Source organism: Macaca nemestrina, chromosome 1, assembly GCF_043159975.1.
Source record: "Macaca nemestrina isolate mMacNem1 chromosome 1, mMacNem.hap1, whole genome shotgun sequence".
NCBI lineage: Eukaryota > Metazoa > Chordata > Mammalia > Primates > Cercopithecidae > Macaca > Macaca nemestrina.
Genome location: NC_092125.1, coordinates 109,803,179 through 109,819,442, shown reverse-complemented (window position 1 = coordinate 109,819,442; position 16,264 = coordinate 109,803,179). Strand labels below are relative to the sequence as shown.

The following is a 16,264-nucleotide window of genomic DNA, read 5'->3' as shown; positions in this document are numbered from 1 at the left end:
GATTAGATGATTAATATTTGTAAAATGCTTAGAGGTGATCTGGCAGAGGGTAAGCACTCAATGGATGTTACCTGCTGTTGCTGTTATTACTGCTACATTTTGGGGAGATAAAGTAAAACAGACTTAGGATATTCATCATCACCATCTCTGTCATCACCCTTACTTCCAAGTAAGTTATCTTAAAAACCTTTACTTTACCATATAATTCAAGGGTAGAATTATACTGTTATTCCAAGTGGGAATATACTGAGGCAGTGATAAAATGTGCTATGAAGATAGTCCAATGTCAGATGACTTTGCAGTGTATGAGAAGAAAAATTTTTAGTAGTTCCATTTCCATTTGTGTTCACTTAAAATTTCTCCTTTGGGGCCCCCCAGTGTCAGTACCTCTAAAATTAAAAGACGCAGGCCAGGCATGGTGTCTCATGCCTGTAATCCCAGCACTTTTGGAGGCTAAGGTGTGTGGATCACCTGAGGTCAGGAGTTCCAGGAGTTCAAGACCAGCCTGGCCAACATGGTGAAACCCCGTCTCTACTAAAAAAAAAATACAAAAATTAGCTGGGCATGGTGGTGGGCACCTGTAATCCCAGCTGTTCGGGAGGCTGAGGCAGGAGAATCTTTTGAACTGGGGCTGCACTCCAGCCTGGGCAACAGAGCGAGACTCCATCTCAAAAAAATAAAGAAGACATGCGAAGAGTCTTCAGCATTCATGATTGCTACAGCTGGGTTATTTGGGGCTTCGTTTCTTGCATTTTTTAATAGCGTTCACCATGCTGCCCCTGTAGTTGTGGTTGTTCTGACAAATTGATGTGGGCTTGAATGTTCCCACACATCTACACCTCTTTTTATTCTCAGACAATAACTACCTTTCAGACCTCTGTGTTCTCAGATGATAACAACCTTTCAGACCTCTGAGTTCTGTCCTTGAGGAGTCCATTTTTTACCCTGTGGATGATGAGGGTAATTTTTTTCTTTCTCTTCACATGATATTCCAATGAATGACACAAACAATGCTAGATCCATGCAGAATCTCATTGTTTGCTTTTTTGCTGTTTCTTCTCAATGAGAGAGGAAATAGTGCCAAGAGCTCCTGTTTGCTTCTTTGTTTTGTTTTGTTTTGTTTTGTTTCATAAATCAGGTGGCCAGTGCTAAGGAGGGAACTGGGAAGGAATAGCTACATTTTTTAATAGGCAATTACATCATTTGTAAGAAAGTGTCATAGGGTAAAGTAACTCCAGTGGAATTAGTTAGAATCAAGGAAATATCTTATACTTTAATTCAGTGTATTCCAAGGCTTGTTATACAGAAAATTTATTTGAGGAGATATTGATAGGTATTCCATTTTAAAAAGGGCTCTATAGCCAACTAAGTTTGGAAAACACTCTGTCCTTCTCTTGAAAAGTCAAAACTCACATTCGCATATTAAAGATTCTGAGAAAATCTAGGGTAAAGGAACCCACTCCACTTTTGTGTTTTTTAATTGTATTTTAATATAATTTGATAAAATATATGTCACATGTAAGTTAGAAAGCATAATATAATAAATACGCTTGAGCCTTTCACCTAACCCAAGGACTAGAAAATTGCCAGTAACATAGATGTATCCATGTGCTCCTCTCCAATTACATCCCTTATCTCCCTACAACAGGTAAGTGCTATCCTACATTTTGTATTTAATTCCCTTGCTTTGGTGGAAGAAGATAGTGTTTTTAGCACTTATCTATGTATTTCTAAATAACACATTGTTTAGTTTTGCTTGTTTTTGAGCTTTATAAAGATGGTATCATACTTTTTTCATTAAACGTTGCTTCTAAGATTCATCTATATTGTTGCATGTAACCTCAATCATTTTTCAGTGCTGTGTAACATTCCATTATGTGAATATACCACAGTTTACTTTTCCATTCACCTGTCCATAGACATGAGGTTTTTTGTTACATTTTTTATTATTACTATTGCTCCTCTCAAGGAGAAATAAGAAAATGTGAGCTAAGAATATTGACAGAATATTTTGATTATATTGTTTGAGAGCATTAAGGAGTATATTTATTGAGTGGCTGCCTTTACTATTCAAGGCAGGAACTTAAATGCAAACATAAATAAAATGTCCCTGTTTTCAATAATCTTATGGTTCATTGAAGGAGTCAAACAAATTCTGTATTATTCATATTAGGATATGATTAGTCTCAAAGACTAATGGCACAAAATAAACATGACACATCTTTTGAAGTGCCCAGTTTCTTATAATTGGAGGGATGTTCAGGGGTAGAATTAAAAAATTTAACTGATAAGTACCTTAAAGTATGTTTATGTCAAAATTTTAAAGGTCCTTTTATGAAAAATAATATAAAATTATGCATTTTTATTATTTTTTTTTTATGACAGAGTCTTGCTCCTGTCACCCAGGCTGGAGTGCAATGGCGCAATCTTGGCTCACTGCAACCTCCGCCTCCCAGGTTCAAGTGATTGTCCAGCCTTAGCCTCCCCAATAGCTGGGATTACAGGTGCCCACCACCATACCTGGCTAATTTTTGTATTTTTTTTAGTAGAGACGGGGTTTCACCATGTTGGCCAGGCTGGTCTCAAACTCCTGACCTCAGGTGATCCACCCTCGTTGGCCTCCCAAAGTGCTGGGATTACAGGCATGAGCCACTGTGCCTGTCTAATTATGCATTTTTAAAACAAAATCCTGGAACTCAAAGATGTAAGCTGATATACCAATCTGGACTACACCCTTAGGACTCACAAATTCATTTGCTTCTTTTTGTTTTTTTTGTTTGAGACTGAATCTCACTCTGTCGCCCAGGCTAGAGTGCAGTGGTATGATCTCAGCTCACTGCAACCTCCGTCTCCTAGGTTCAAGCAATTCTGCCTCACCCCCCTGGGTAGCTGGGACTACAGGCACGTGAAATCCCATCCGGCTAATTGTTGTATTTTTAGTAGAAACGGGAAAAAAAAAAAAAAAAAAGAAACGGGGTTTCACCATGTTGACCAGGCTGGTTTTGAACTCCTGACCTCTGGTGATCTGCCTACCTCGGTTTCCCAATGTACTGGTATTACAGGCGTGATGGTGGTGGGCATGGTGGTGGACTCCTGTAATCCCAGCTATTCAGGAGGCTGAGGCAGGAGAATTGCTTGAACTCAGGAGGTGGAGGTTGCAGCAAGCCAAGATCGCACCACTGCACTCCAGCCTGAACAATGAGAGCAAAACTTAACCTCAAAAAAAAAAAAAATGAAAAGTGTTCATGTACAGAAGTTAAATAAAATGTATCCTAAATATAAATAAATAATTCTGACAGAGTAACTAGGAAATGCCTCACAGAGGAGGTGGTTTTTGAACTAGACCATAAAGGATAAGTAAGATTTCCATAGGAAGAAAAAGCAGTCAAGGCTGAGGAAAAGCATGATTAAGGACAGGAGCAAGATTTAAAAAAAAAAAAAGGGGATACCACATTTGAGAAATAATGAGAAGTTCTTCATTATTCATTAAACGTGAGGGGCAGGATGATCTCTTTGTGTGAGATTCCTGGTATTTCCAGATGTAGATTTGTTTGTTTTGAGACAGCCTATGACCCAGGCTGGAGTGCAGTGATGCCATCTTGGCTCACTGCAGCCTCCACCTCCCAGGTTTAAGCGATTCTCCAGCCTGAGCCTCCCGAATAGCTGGGACCACAGGTGCACACCACCACACCCAGCTAATTTTTGTATTTTTTTTGTAAAGACAGGAATTCACCATGTTTCCCAGGCTGGTCTCGAGCTCCTGAGCTCAAAGTGATGCACCTGCCTTGGCCTCCCAAAGTGCTGGGATTACAGGTGTGAGCCCAGCCTCAGTCGTAGATGTTGAATGCCAACCTATTCCCTTGCTCCTGATAAAACTGCTGTTGGATATTTAGAAAAAGTTTAGTATACTAGGTGATATTTAAGCTGGGGTCTTCTGTTAAAAATCTGTATCTGAATCATGTTCATTTGGCAAACAATTCATCCACTTTATACTAAGAATGAAGAAGGTAATACTCAAGATGTGCACTGACTAGTAAGACAAACCATTAGAAGATAATTAAAAGGGAGAAAACCCGCTGCCTTCTGTCCTATCATAGGGGATGAATGCTCCTAGCTGGGGCTAGCTCTTCCACTTGGGCACCAGAGCCCATCCACCTCACCTACACTGGGATATCACTCCAAACTCGCTCCCCTTTCTTTCCCAAATCGTTTTTTTCCTATCTATTGGATTATTCATAGAAGCATAGAAATATCCTGTTATGCCAGGCACGGTGGCTCACGCCTGTAATCCTAGCACTTTGGGAGGCCAAGGTGGGCAGATTGCCTGAGCTCAGGAGTTCGAGACCAGCCTGGGCAACACAGTGAAACCCTGTCTCTACTAAAATACAAAAAATTAGCCAGGTGTGGCAGCGTATCCCTGTAGTCCCAGCTACTCAGGAGGCTGAGGCAGGAGAATTGCTTGAACCCGGAAGGTGGAGGTTGCAGTGAGCCGAGATCGTGCCACTGCACTCCAGCCTAGGCGACAGAGTGAGACTCCGTCTCCCAAAAAAAAAAAAAAATCAGTTTGAAATACCATGCTATGTTCTGCATCTTTAAAAGCCCTCTCTTAATCCCCTTACTCTTTCTAGGCTCCATCTCATTTCTCTGTTCTCTTTCATAGGAAAATTCTCCAAGAGTTGTTTATACTCACTGTCTCTAATTCCTTCCCTCACATATTCTCTTAAGCCCACATATTCTCCTCAACTACTGCATTCAGGCCTTCACTTCCATCACTCCAAAATCTTGTCAGGGTCCCTAGGGACCTCCACATAGCTAAACATAGAGTCAACTTTCAGTCCTCATTTTGCTTGACCTATCAGCAGCATCTGACACAGTTCCTTCACTTCTGTTTTTAAAAAAAATAGAGATGCAGTATCACTATGTTGCGCAGACTGGTCATTGTTATCACTTAGCTTCCAGGAGCTATACTGTCTTGGTCCTCCTACCTCACTGGCCATTCCTTCTCTGTCTCGTTTGCTGTTTCTCCTGTTTTTGGAATACCTGGGACTTGGCCACCAACTCCCTTGGCCATCTCATTCAGTCTCATGGCTTTAAATTCTGTCTCCACTACTAACTCCCAGATTTATATTTCTAGTCCTGAGTTTCACTATTGCTATTTGGAGGCAGATAATCTGTTGCTGTGGAGCACTGTCCTTTGCATTATAGATGTTCAGCAACATTCCTGGCCTATACCCGTGAGAAACCAGCAGCACTCCACCAGTTATGACAAGGAGAAAAACATCTCCAGACTCTGCCAAATGTCCCCTGAGAGTAAAATCACACTCCTCCTCACCCCATTGAGAACCAGTGTTTCTTGACCAAACTTCTCCCCCAAACTCTGGACTTGTATATCTACTGTCTTTTTGACATCTCTACTTGAACGTCTAATAAATATTCATACTTAGCGTGATCAAAACCAAACTTCTGATATTTCTTCCTCACATAATCCTCGCTCCGACTTCCCCCCTCAGTGACACATCCATTCCTTTAGTCGCTTAGGCAGAAAAAAACTTGGCATTTTCTTGAATCTCCTCTTTCTCTCACACCTACATCCTGACTTATCAGTAAGTCCTGAGAGCTTTACCTTCAAAATACACCCGGAATCTAATGCCCTTCCATGCCACCATCACTTCCTACTGGGATTACTGCAGCTGCTTTACACTTGTCCCCCAGCACCCCCTTCTCAATATAGTAGTAGGGTGATCTTGTGAAAATGTGTCATTCAGGGTATGTCACATTTTTTTGCAGAACCTTCCAGATGTCTCTCATCTTACCCAAAGTAAAAACCACAATTCTTACAATGACATGCCAGGCCTTACATGATCTCTCCTTATAGCCCACTCTACCCATTCCTTCCCTCTCCAATCTCACCTCTTACCATCCAACACCTTATTCACTTCACTCTAGCCACACTAACCTTCTTTCTTTTCCCTAAACATACAGAGCCTTGATCCTTTTGCACTTGCTCTTTCCCAGATACATGCTCCGTTGCCTCATTCAGGTCTTGGCTTAAATGTCACTTTCTCAGGGAGGTCTTCCTTGAGTACTAGTTTTTGTTTTTGTTTTGGGGGGATTTTTTTATGGTAGTATTTTATTCCTCTTCAAGAAAAGCTATTACCTAACATTGATGAACTCTCTTTTTTTGAGACAGAGTCTCACTCTGTCACCCAGGCTGGGGTGCAATGGCATGATCATAGCTCACTGCAATCTCTAAATCCTGGGCTCAAGCTCAGGTGAACCTTCCACCTCAGCTTCCTGAAGAGCTAGGACTACAGGTGTGCACCACCATGCTCAGCTAATTTTTTAATTTTTTTGTAGAGGATCTTGCCATGTTGCCCAGGCTGATGTTGAACTCCTGGACTCAAGCAATAGGATTAAAAATATCCTCCTGCTTCAGCCTACCGAAGTTCTGGGATTACAGGCATGAGCCACCATGGGCAGCCAGTCACTAGTTTTATTTTATTTTGTTGTTGTTGTTGTTGTTGTTGTTTTGAGATGGAGTCTTGCTTTGGCACCCAGGCTGGAGTGCCGTGGCACAATCTCAGCTCACTGCAACCTCCGCCTCCCAGGTTCAAGCGATTTTCGTGCCTCAGCCTCCCAAGTATCTGAGATTATAGGCATGCACCACTACACCTGGCTAATTTTCGTATTTTTAGTAGAGACAGGTTTCACCATGTTGGTCAAGCTGGTCTCAAACTCGTGACCTCAAGTGATCCTCCCACCTTGGCCTCCCACAGTGCTGGGATTACAGGTGTGAGCCACCGCACCCAGCCCAGTCACTAGTTTTAAAATCTCACACCACTATCATCTCCAATACTCCTTTTTTAAGCCTGCTTTATCTTTTCCCATAGTATTTCTTCATCTAACGTATTACAAAGAGGCAGTATAGCATTATAGTTAAAAAAACAAACTGAAGCCAAATTGCCTGGGATTATATCCCAATTCCACTTCTAAGCTGTAAGATCTTGACTTCTCTGTGTTTCGTGTGTGTGTGCGTGTGTATTTAAAGTGGAATGGTTTCTGTCCATTAGAACAGTACTTTGCACATAGTAATATGTGTACACCATTGTTGTATTATTAGTAGTGACTAATTAATTTTATTCTCCTTATCTCCCATTGGAATATAAATTCCATGAGAGCAGAGGGGTTTTTTTGTTCATTTATTTGTTTTTTGTTTTTTTTTACTTTCTTCATTGCTGTATTCACAGCTTCTAGAACGGTGCCTAGCACATAGTAGACAGTAAATATTTGTTGATCAAATTATGTTATTTCTGGAGTGATGAGGATAAGAAGGGTCAAGGAAGATGAGGTATATGTGTACTGTTTAAAACTTTTACAAAGAGAATGTACTCATGTATCCTTGTGCCCCAAAAAGCTTCATAGGCTTGCATGGAAAATAGACATATAGACAAATAAATTACAACATAGTATATTTACAAGATATGGAAGAACGAGTAATAACTCTAAGGGGAGGGCAATGCAGTTGAGGAAAGCTTCCTAGAGGAGTAATAACGTGAGAGTTGGGTTTTTAAAGGTGCGTAGTTCCACCAAACAAAGTATGAGACAGATGTGACAGCCTTCGAATAGTAGGTGCAAAAGCAAAGAAGTATGAAACACAGCAGTGGCTCTCAAAACTGCAAGCAGTGGAAGTTGAAAGGAGAGATGAGGAGCGTTTTCAGTGTTTTGAGCTATTAAAACTTTCATCTTATCCTTCTCCCTTACCCACTCCCATACTCCTAACATCTCCAAGTAAGTGTTTGGCTGTAATTAGAAGCTTATTACTCCATTACGGCAAATATCTTGGGGTTTTTCTCATTATTTTCCTGAAAGTCTTTTCCTATTTTTCTGCTCCCCACAAGTTACATTTTTTTAATATATTATTATACCACTGTTCAGGTTCTAGATTCCCCTTGGTGTCTTTGGTATAAGAAATTCACATGTAATTTTTACCTGTGGAGTATAGTGAAAAAGGAGGAAGACATATCCTTAAATTATATACACATACACACACATAGTTTTGTTACAGTATGGTAGCTTTGTTTAGGAATAGAAACACAGTTGTTCAGCTGAATTATTTTAGTAATTAATATTTTTAATCCTATAAACGTTGGTCTCTAGTCCCTTACCAACGATCTAAGTGAAGAAGCTTGCTTTTCAGTGTGTGACTTAAGACTTCTCAAGATTGACTTTTTAAAATCAGGGTTGGGCCGGGCGCGGTGGCTCAAGCCTGTAATCCCAGCACTTTGGGAGGCCGAGACGGGTGGATCACAAGGTCAGGAGATCGAGACCATCCCGGCTAACATGGTGAAACCCCGTCTCTACTAAAAAATAGAAAAAACTAGCCGGGCGAGGTGGCGGGCGCCTGTAGTCCCAGCTACTCGGGAGGCTGAGGCAGGAGAATGGTGTAAACCCTAGAGGCGGAGCTTGCAGTGAGCTGAGATCAGGCCACTGCACTCCAGCCTGGGTGACAAAGCAAGACTCCATCTCAAATAAAAAATAAAATAAAATAAAATCAGGGTTGGGGTTCTGCTTTTTTCCACCCACCTTCCTTCTATACATGGAGTCAGGAAAACACCCTTGATGACAGCACAAACCAAAAAAGCAGTAGCATTAATCCACTCTGTTAGTTTCTGGCACTGCCTCTGTTTATACTCATATTGGATTGTGATTGTGTATCTGTCTCTGAGAGTCCCTTAATGTAGGAATCATAACTAAGGTGTTCATTTGTACACCTAGTTCAATGCCTCATTCATAATGGATGCTCATTAAACATTTGTTGAATTGGATTGAATTGAACTGAATTGAACTGGACTATGGCACCACAGGAGAAGGGGATTTTTGAGTTCACTTTTAATGAGATTGATTTAAAACGAATTTAGAAAGAAAAATTATTATTTTGTTTTGTTTTTAAACATAATCTAAATTTGGGGTACAGCTACCAATATGTTCATTCCCCATAATTTTTTAAGCATTCTGAGCAATGACTCATCAGAGTCCCCAAATAGATATATTTTTTTTAAGTCACAGTGGCCCTAGGAAACAAAATTAGGCTTGGTAAATATAAATAGTAAGTGTGTTCTCATTATAGTCAGGAATGTGGGGTCTTGTTGATATACAGAGGAGGATCTTTATTTCTTCCCTTTGTAGCAGAGTTGGAAATGAACCAAATATCCCCTGATAAATTCCTGTAGAGTTTCCCAGCACATTTATTTCATTCTTTCCAGAAGTCACCAAGACTTGTTGTGTTATTGTTTTAAAAAAAAAAAAAAAAAAAAATCAGTGCTACTTCATTTCCTAACACTTGTTTTCTGACCTCCAATTGTCTCCAGTCCAACTGGCCAAAAAGCCAGGCCAAAGATATCTGTATTTCCGCAGAGAAACAAATGGACTTAACTTCTACTCCTTTCCCTCTACTTTGCAATGTTTTCTTTTGCAAAGGAGTTTGGAATTTAAATTCTCCAAGCCCAGAATCTTTCAGTCTAAAACTGCAAAACAATGGTAATAAGATGCCTGGTCATTCCTCCAGTCCTCTGTCTTTTAAATATCTGCTCTGAGAGAGAGTCCTGAGCATCCAAATAACTTTTGTTGTTGTCGTTGTTGTTGTTGTTATTGTTGTTGTTGTGACAGGGTTTCACCCCTGTCGCCCAGGCTGGAGTGCAATGGCACGATCTTGGCTCACTGCAACCTCTGCCTCCTGGGCTCAGGCGATTCTCCTGCCTTAGCCTCCCAAGTAGCTGGGACTACAGGCGCCTGTCTAATTTTTGTATTTTTTATAGAGATGTGGTTTCACTATGTTGCCCAGCCTGGTCTCGAATCCCTGGGCTCAAGCGATCCCCCCGCCTTAGCCTCCCAAAGTGCTGGGATTACAGCGTAAGCCATCGCACCCATCCATCCAAATCACTTTTATATTATAAAGAGGGCTCTCTTGCCAGTGGGTAGCTATTTTACTCATTTACTCAGCATAACTTTATTGGATACCTCTGTGTTAAGCCCTGGAGATCTAAGGTGAGTAAGACTTCCCCCTACCTCCCAAGAAGCTCACAGTCTATCTTGGCAACAATTATACAGTGCTGAGATAGGAGTGGGATAAAGTAATAATAGTAATTAGTTCAGCATGGAGGGGTCGGAAGCGCTTTACAAAAAAGTGACATTTATGTATTTATATATGTATGTATGAATGAGACCATGCCTGGCCAGAAAAGTGACTTTTAATCCTTAGTCTTAAAGAAAAAGGTTCCTGCCAGGCACAGTGGCTTACACTTGTAATCCCAGCACTTTGGGAGGCTGAAGCAGGTAGATCATCACTTGAGGCCAGGAGTTTGAGACCAGCCTGGCCAACATGGTGAAACCCCTGTCTCTACTAAAACTACAAAAATTAGCCAGCATGGTAGCGCATGCCTGTAATCCCACCTACTCAGGAGGCTGAGGCAAGAGAATCGTTTGAGCCTGGGAGGCAGAAGTTGCAGTGAGTCGAGATCACGCCATTTCAGCAGAGAAAGAATAGCCCTACATTTCAAACATAGGACATAGTAAGAATAACTACTTGAAGTATGAAAGCTCATGACATGTTTAGGAACAGTGAGTTGTTGGGCATGGATGGCATAGAGGCTGCACTCTGAGAGGTGGAATAGACGAGTGGGAAGCAATATTGTATGATGCTGAAAGGCACAGAATCTAGAGCCTGGGTTTGAGTCCCAGCTGAGCCACTTACTGTCTGTTGTGACCTTGGCAAGTCACTTAACCTCCCCTCTATAGGTTTGCTTCTTCGTTTTCTTAAAATGAGGATAATAGTAGCATCTGTTTGACAGGGCTGCAGGCATATATGCATATATATACACATACGGCTTTAAAAAGTGCTCAGAACAAAATGAATATAAGTATTCATTATTAGGCCACATTATGAAAGGCCTTGAACTGTACATTTTCCATAAGTAAAAGAAAGGTTTTAAAGCAGAAGAGGGGAGAGTATATAACAGGATAAAATCTGTATTTTGTTTTATTTGTTAATTTTTTTTTTAATTAGAGACAGGGTCTCGCTCTGTTGCCCAGGCTGGTCTCGAACTTCTGGGCTCGAGCAATCTACCCGCCTCAGCCTTCTAAAGTGCTAGGATTACAGACCTGAGCCACCGCACCTGGCTTGTAATCCGTATTTTAGATAAGTAACTCTGGTGCCACTCTGGAGAGTAGATTGGATAAGGAAGAAACTAGAGACAACATACAAGCTCTGAGACAGTTTCAAGAGTATAGATAACAGGTGCTGATGTAACATGGTATTGAGTTAATATAGTGGCCTTGCCCTTAAAAATTCTGGGTTCCCAAATAGAAACTTCAAACTTGAAATGTTAGTCTTAATAGACCTTACAAATTTAATTCTAAAAAAAAACAAAATGAAGACCCTGGGGAAGAGCACAGAAGGACTGTCCTTGCAGTATGGATGTTGCAGTGCTCAACTGATGCTTCCATTCTATACCCAAATATCAGACCAGTACCTCTTGGCTACTATTCATGATATATTTTCATCTGGTTAGCTGTCCAGAGCAAGACATTCTATTTTTGGAGATGCTTTTGTTTTTTCTTTCAAGTAACCTCAAACTACTTATCAGTTTCCTAGAGGAAGTTCTGGCTTCTGGACTGCACAGCCGAAGCAAGGAGAGCTCTCAAGTCACATCAAGGTCAGCGAGCAGAAGATGAAACAGTGGTTGGGGGAAGGGCACAGCTTCCTCTCTCACCCCCACTACAGGCTTTTCCTACTAATCAGAGGTGTTGGAGAGCAGCTTTGGGTTCTGTGCTGGTTGTTAGAACTCATCTCCAGGTAGCCCACAGATTTGTGGTTGGCACAGACACACGACTCCCAGAGTTGACCTAACAATAAGTCTGAGCCCATCTCAACCCACTTTTCTCTGGTAGTCTTTATGTATCTGTTAGCACAATCACTTCAGTTACTGATGAATTTTGTTGGGATCTGACGTGGGGAAAGGGTTATCAGAGCCTAGAGGGGCTTAAAAAGTAATCATTTGATGTACATACCACATTCCTTGACTTCCTTTCTCTTCCCTTGACCCTTTCTGCTTTTCTTTTTTTTTTGTTTTTGTTTTTGTTTTTGTTTTTGTTTTTTGAGACGGAGTCTCGCTCTGTCGCCCAGGCTGGAGTGCAGTGGCGCGATCTCGGCTCACTGCAAGCTCCGCCTCCTGGGTTTAGGCCATTCTCCTGCCTCAGCCTCCTGAGTAGCTGGGACTACAGGCGCCCGCCACCGCGCCCGGCTAATTTTTTGTATTTTTAGTAGAGACGGGGTTTCACCGTGGTCTCGATCTCCTGACCTTGTGATCCGCCCGCCTCGGCCTCCCAAAGTGCTGGGATTACAGGCGTGAGCCACCGCGCCCGGCCCTTTCTGCTTTTCATTAACCACATTCCTGCACAACTTATTTCTGAAAACCTACCATATTTCTTTATAGAGCCATCCAAAATTTTTTGTCCCTACATAGCAATTTTCTGTGGCACTGAGAAACCATGTATGACCACAATAAAAATCCATTTTGTGAAAAGATATGAGTGATTTAGTTTTATTTCTTTGGGGCTAATTTATGGGAATTTATGAGGTGGGACATGAGCTGGTTTCACACCAAATATAATGAAGGCATTACCTCTACCTGAAGGATATTTAAAGTATGTCAAGGCAAATAATAAATTCTGGTGTCAATTTCACCTCTCTTGAAAACAGGATAAACCGATAGTATCATTATTGCCAGGAAATTAAGGTATCCTCAAATCATCATAGCAAAAATACCAAAGCGCAATCCCTCCCTGGTGTGTGTGTGCGTGTGTGTGTGTGTGTGTGAACTTGTATGTTGATAAATATTCTCTAGCATCAGACAGCAAGGGCCAAATCTATGTCATATTTATATGGCTTTGGGAATGTTATTTAGCCTCTTTGTGGCTCAGCTTTCTCATTTATAAAACAGAACCTTCCTCATAGGATTATAAGAATTAAATGAGATGAGATGATACATGAAAAGTGCTTAAAACACTGGTGTACAGTAATCAATAAAATGTAGCTAATAGTAAATAAGATTAATTTCTGTACAGAATCACATGTAAAATGACTGGACTAATCATTTTAATCATTGCACATCTAATCATTGCACTAATAAACAGTTCAAAAAATAGAGGGAAAAGCTGAAAGGTCATTCTGTCCCTCTTTTCTCCACTCCTCCCAGCTCTCAGCTGTTTGGTTGTTTTTTTTTGTTTGTTTGTTTGTTTTTAGTAGAGATGGGGTTTCACTATCTTGGTCAGGATGGTCTTGAACTCCTGACCTCGTGATCTGCCCACCTCAGCTTCCCAAAGTGTTGGGATTACAGGCGTGAGCCACCACACCCGGCCTCAGCTGTTGTTTCTTTACACACACTCATGAAGTAAAATCCAAGGTGTTTGTTTTTGTTTTTGGCTTTTGTGGGTCCCTTTGGGTAATTTTTTCTTCTTCATTTTTTATAAGTCTTTGAGACAGCCTGCACTTGGGGATGGAGTATTTTAAATGCAGCATTTTACAAGTTATATAGTGTTTTAAAATATGAAAAACTCCCTCCTCCAAGCAGGAATATCTGCGCTTCTCTTCTTATCGCCAAGATAACGCTGTGGAATAAAAAAAGCAAAAACAGAGACCTTCCTTATATCATTTTCCTCATTATTCATCTGCTTCCATTGTGCCTACTCAACTGACAATATCAAGAAGTCTAAGAAATGAGCCCTACTATCAGGGTGTTTGATGTCAGAAGTTGGCATTTCTTTATTAAGAATCAAAGACTCATATTTTTGTGTAAGATTTACAGAGCTGATTCCATTATTACTGGCCCTTTATTTTTGTGCCCTTTAAAAACATCACTTTAATTAAGGTCTTGTATGCTTTTAATAATCCTCTCCCCCATAAGTGGAAATGCCCTGGTCAAAACCTCTGTGTTCCATTTACTCCACAAAAGCCAAGGATATTTGTTTTTAGACAACTGTGTTTGAATAACAGTTTCCGCCCAGTAAACTTGCAAGCAGTTCACAAGTTTTTATCTCTAATAGTTCCCTTTCTCCCTTAAGTTATAAAATATTCTGTTATAGAATACAGCTACTAGCAGTCACGTCTTATCCTCAGATGTTGTTAGGAAGGTACCCCCATCATGAGGTCCTCCTAGTGTCTTATCTCCACCACAGGCAGAAACTGACTGAGAGTGATTTCTGTGGTTTATGTGTGTGTAGTGTCAAGCTCACTGAGGAACGCTGAGGAGACAGCGCTATAAAAATGTGTAAAGGAACCCATACGTTCTCAGATTTCTCACTTAAGCATTGGTCTTTGGAAAACAGTCCGACCTACATCCCAATTCAGGTACCACGAAGTTCACCTGGTGAGGCAAATCAGCTTCAAGAATAGGCCAGAGGAAGTGGAAAGGGGTGAGTGACAGGACAAAGGGAGAACAGGTGAACGAAAGTAGGGGCAGGATCACAGGATGGAGCAGGGCAGAGAAAGAAAGGACGCCAGAGATTTATGTAACATCTTAAGAGAGCAGACAGGCAGGGAAGGTTCTGCAGCCCACATGCATCTGCTCTGGAATCTGAAAATTACTTTGGAGGGTTTTTCTTTTTCATTAGCCCCTCTGCCTGATGTTTCACAATGCTCTGGCACCTATCTGATGCAACACAAAAGGAACCCTGGACCTCGCATATAGGAGGCACTCAAATATTTGTTTTATCTATATCTATCTATCTATCTATCTATCTATCTATCTATCTATCTATCTATCTATTTTTGAGATGGAATTTCACTCTGCTGCCCAGGCTGGAGTGCAGTGGTGCGATCTCGGCTCACTGCAACCTCTGCCTCCCAGGTTCCAGCGATTCTCCTGCCTCAGCCTCCCAAGTAGCTGGGATTACAGGCGTGTGCCACCACATCTGGCTTTTTTTTTTTTTTTTTTTTTGTATTTAGTAGAGATGGAGTTTCATCATGTTGGTCAGGCTGGTCTTGAACTTCTGACCTCAAATGATCCACCCGCCTCGGCCTCCCAAAGTGCTGGGATTACAGCCGTGAGCCACCACGCGCGGCCCAATATTTATTGACTATTGGGAAAGGAGGAAGATGGGGCAAATGATGAATTACTTTTTTCCCATAAATCAGAATCTATTTAAATGATAAATCTAAACCACTCATGTGTGTTTGTCCAGCAAACCCTCAAAAAATCATGCGGGCTATTCCTTACCAGTACATCTGGACATATTGCTTCCTCACATACGAAGACATCCTGGATTTGCTCATTATTTTTTCATCGCTCTTTAAACGGGGGGTTAGAAAATAGAGACATTGGGGCCGGGCGCGGTGGCTCACGCCTGTAATCCCAGCACTTTGGGAGGCCGAGACGGGCGGATCACGAGGTCAGGAAATCAAGACCGTCCTGGCTAACATGGTGAAACCCCGTCTCTATTAAAAAATACAAAAAACTAGCCGGGCGAGGTGGCGGGCGCCTGTAGTCCCAGCTACTCGGGAGGCTGAGGCAGGAGAATGGCGTAAACCCAGGAGGCGGAGCTTGCAGTGAGCCGAGATCCGGCCACTGCACTCCAGCCTGGGCGACAGAGCGAGACTCCGTCTCAAAAAAAAAAAAAAAAATAGAGACATTGGGAAGGGGACAAGATGGTTTGGGGAACGTGGTGTATGCACACTCATGCCCATGGGAGGGGGTTACAAAATCTGAAGAGGAGACTGCAGTCAGGAAGCTTGGATTCTAATCCATTTAGCCAGTAACTTGATGTATAAACTTGGGCAAGTCAGTTGATCTGGCATGCCCTGTTTCCTCATTTTCCAAATGAAAATATTAATACTTAATCTATATACCTTACAAGGTGGCACTAAAGGTGTAAAGAAATGACATATAAGAGCATTTTGAAAGGATAAGGTTCTGTGTCAGTCTAAAATCGTGGAATTAATTGGTATGGTGAATGGAAAGAAGTTGAGAGGAATATTGGATTAGGAGGAAAGGTGGGACTGGGAAGGGGAGGGAGCCCCTCCTTCATTTGACATACCAGAAAAAGCCAAAACAGCCTCCACTACTCAAACCACAAATTTAGCCAACACTTTTATCTTGAGACATCTCTGGAAAAAGGATTTTTCCTTTTCCCTGCTCCTCAGTGCCAGGGATTTTTATTCATTTTGTGGTTATTGCATGCTTGCCATGTGCCAGGCAATGTGTTTATTAGC

At 41.5% G+C, this 16,264-nt stretch overlaps 1 protein-coding gene across 2 annotated transcripts in view; it reads left to right on the top strand.

Annotated features, from left to right (window-relative positions):
* The window catches only part of LOC105497797 (vacuolar protein sorting 45 homolog), an 82,545-nt gene extending 69,964 nt beyond the window's left edge, over positions 1–12,581 (top strand). For both annotated transcript variants that reach the window (XM_011769169.3, XM_071086300.1), the window contains exon 15: positions 11,643–12,581. In XM_011769169.3, coding sequence (XP_011767471.1) covers positions 11,643–11,730 — 88 coding nt within the window. In that variant the 3' untranslated portion in view covers positions 11,731–12,581. The remainder of the gene's footprint in view (positions 1–11,642) is intronic.
* The last annotated feature ends 3,683 nt before the right edge of the window (positions 12,582–16,264 follow it).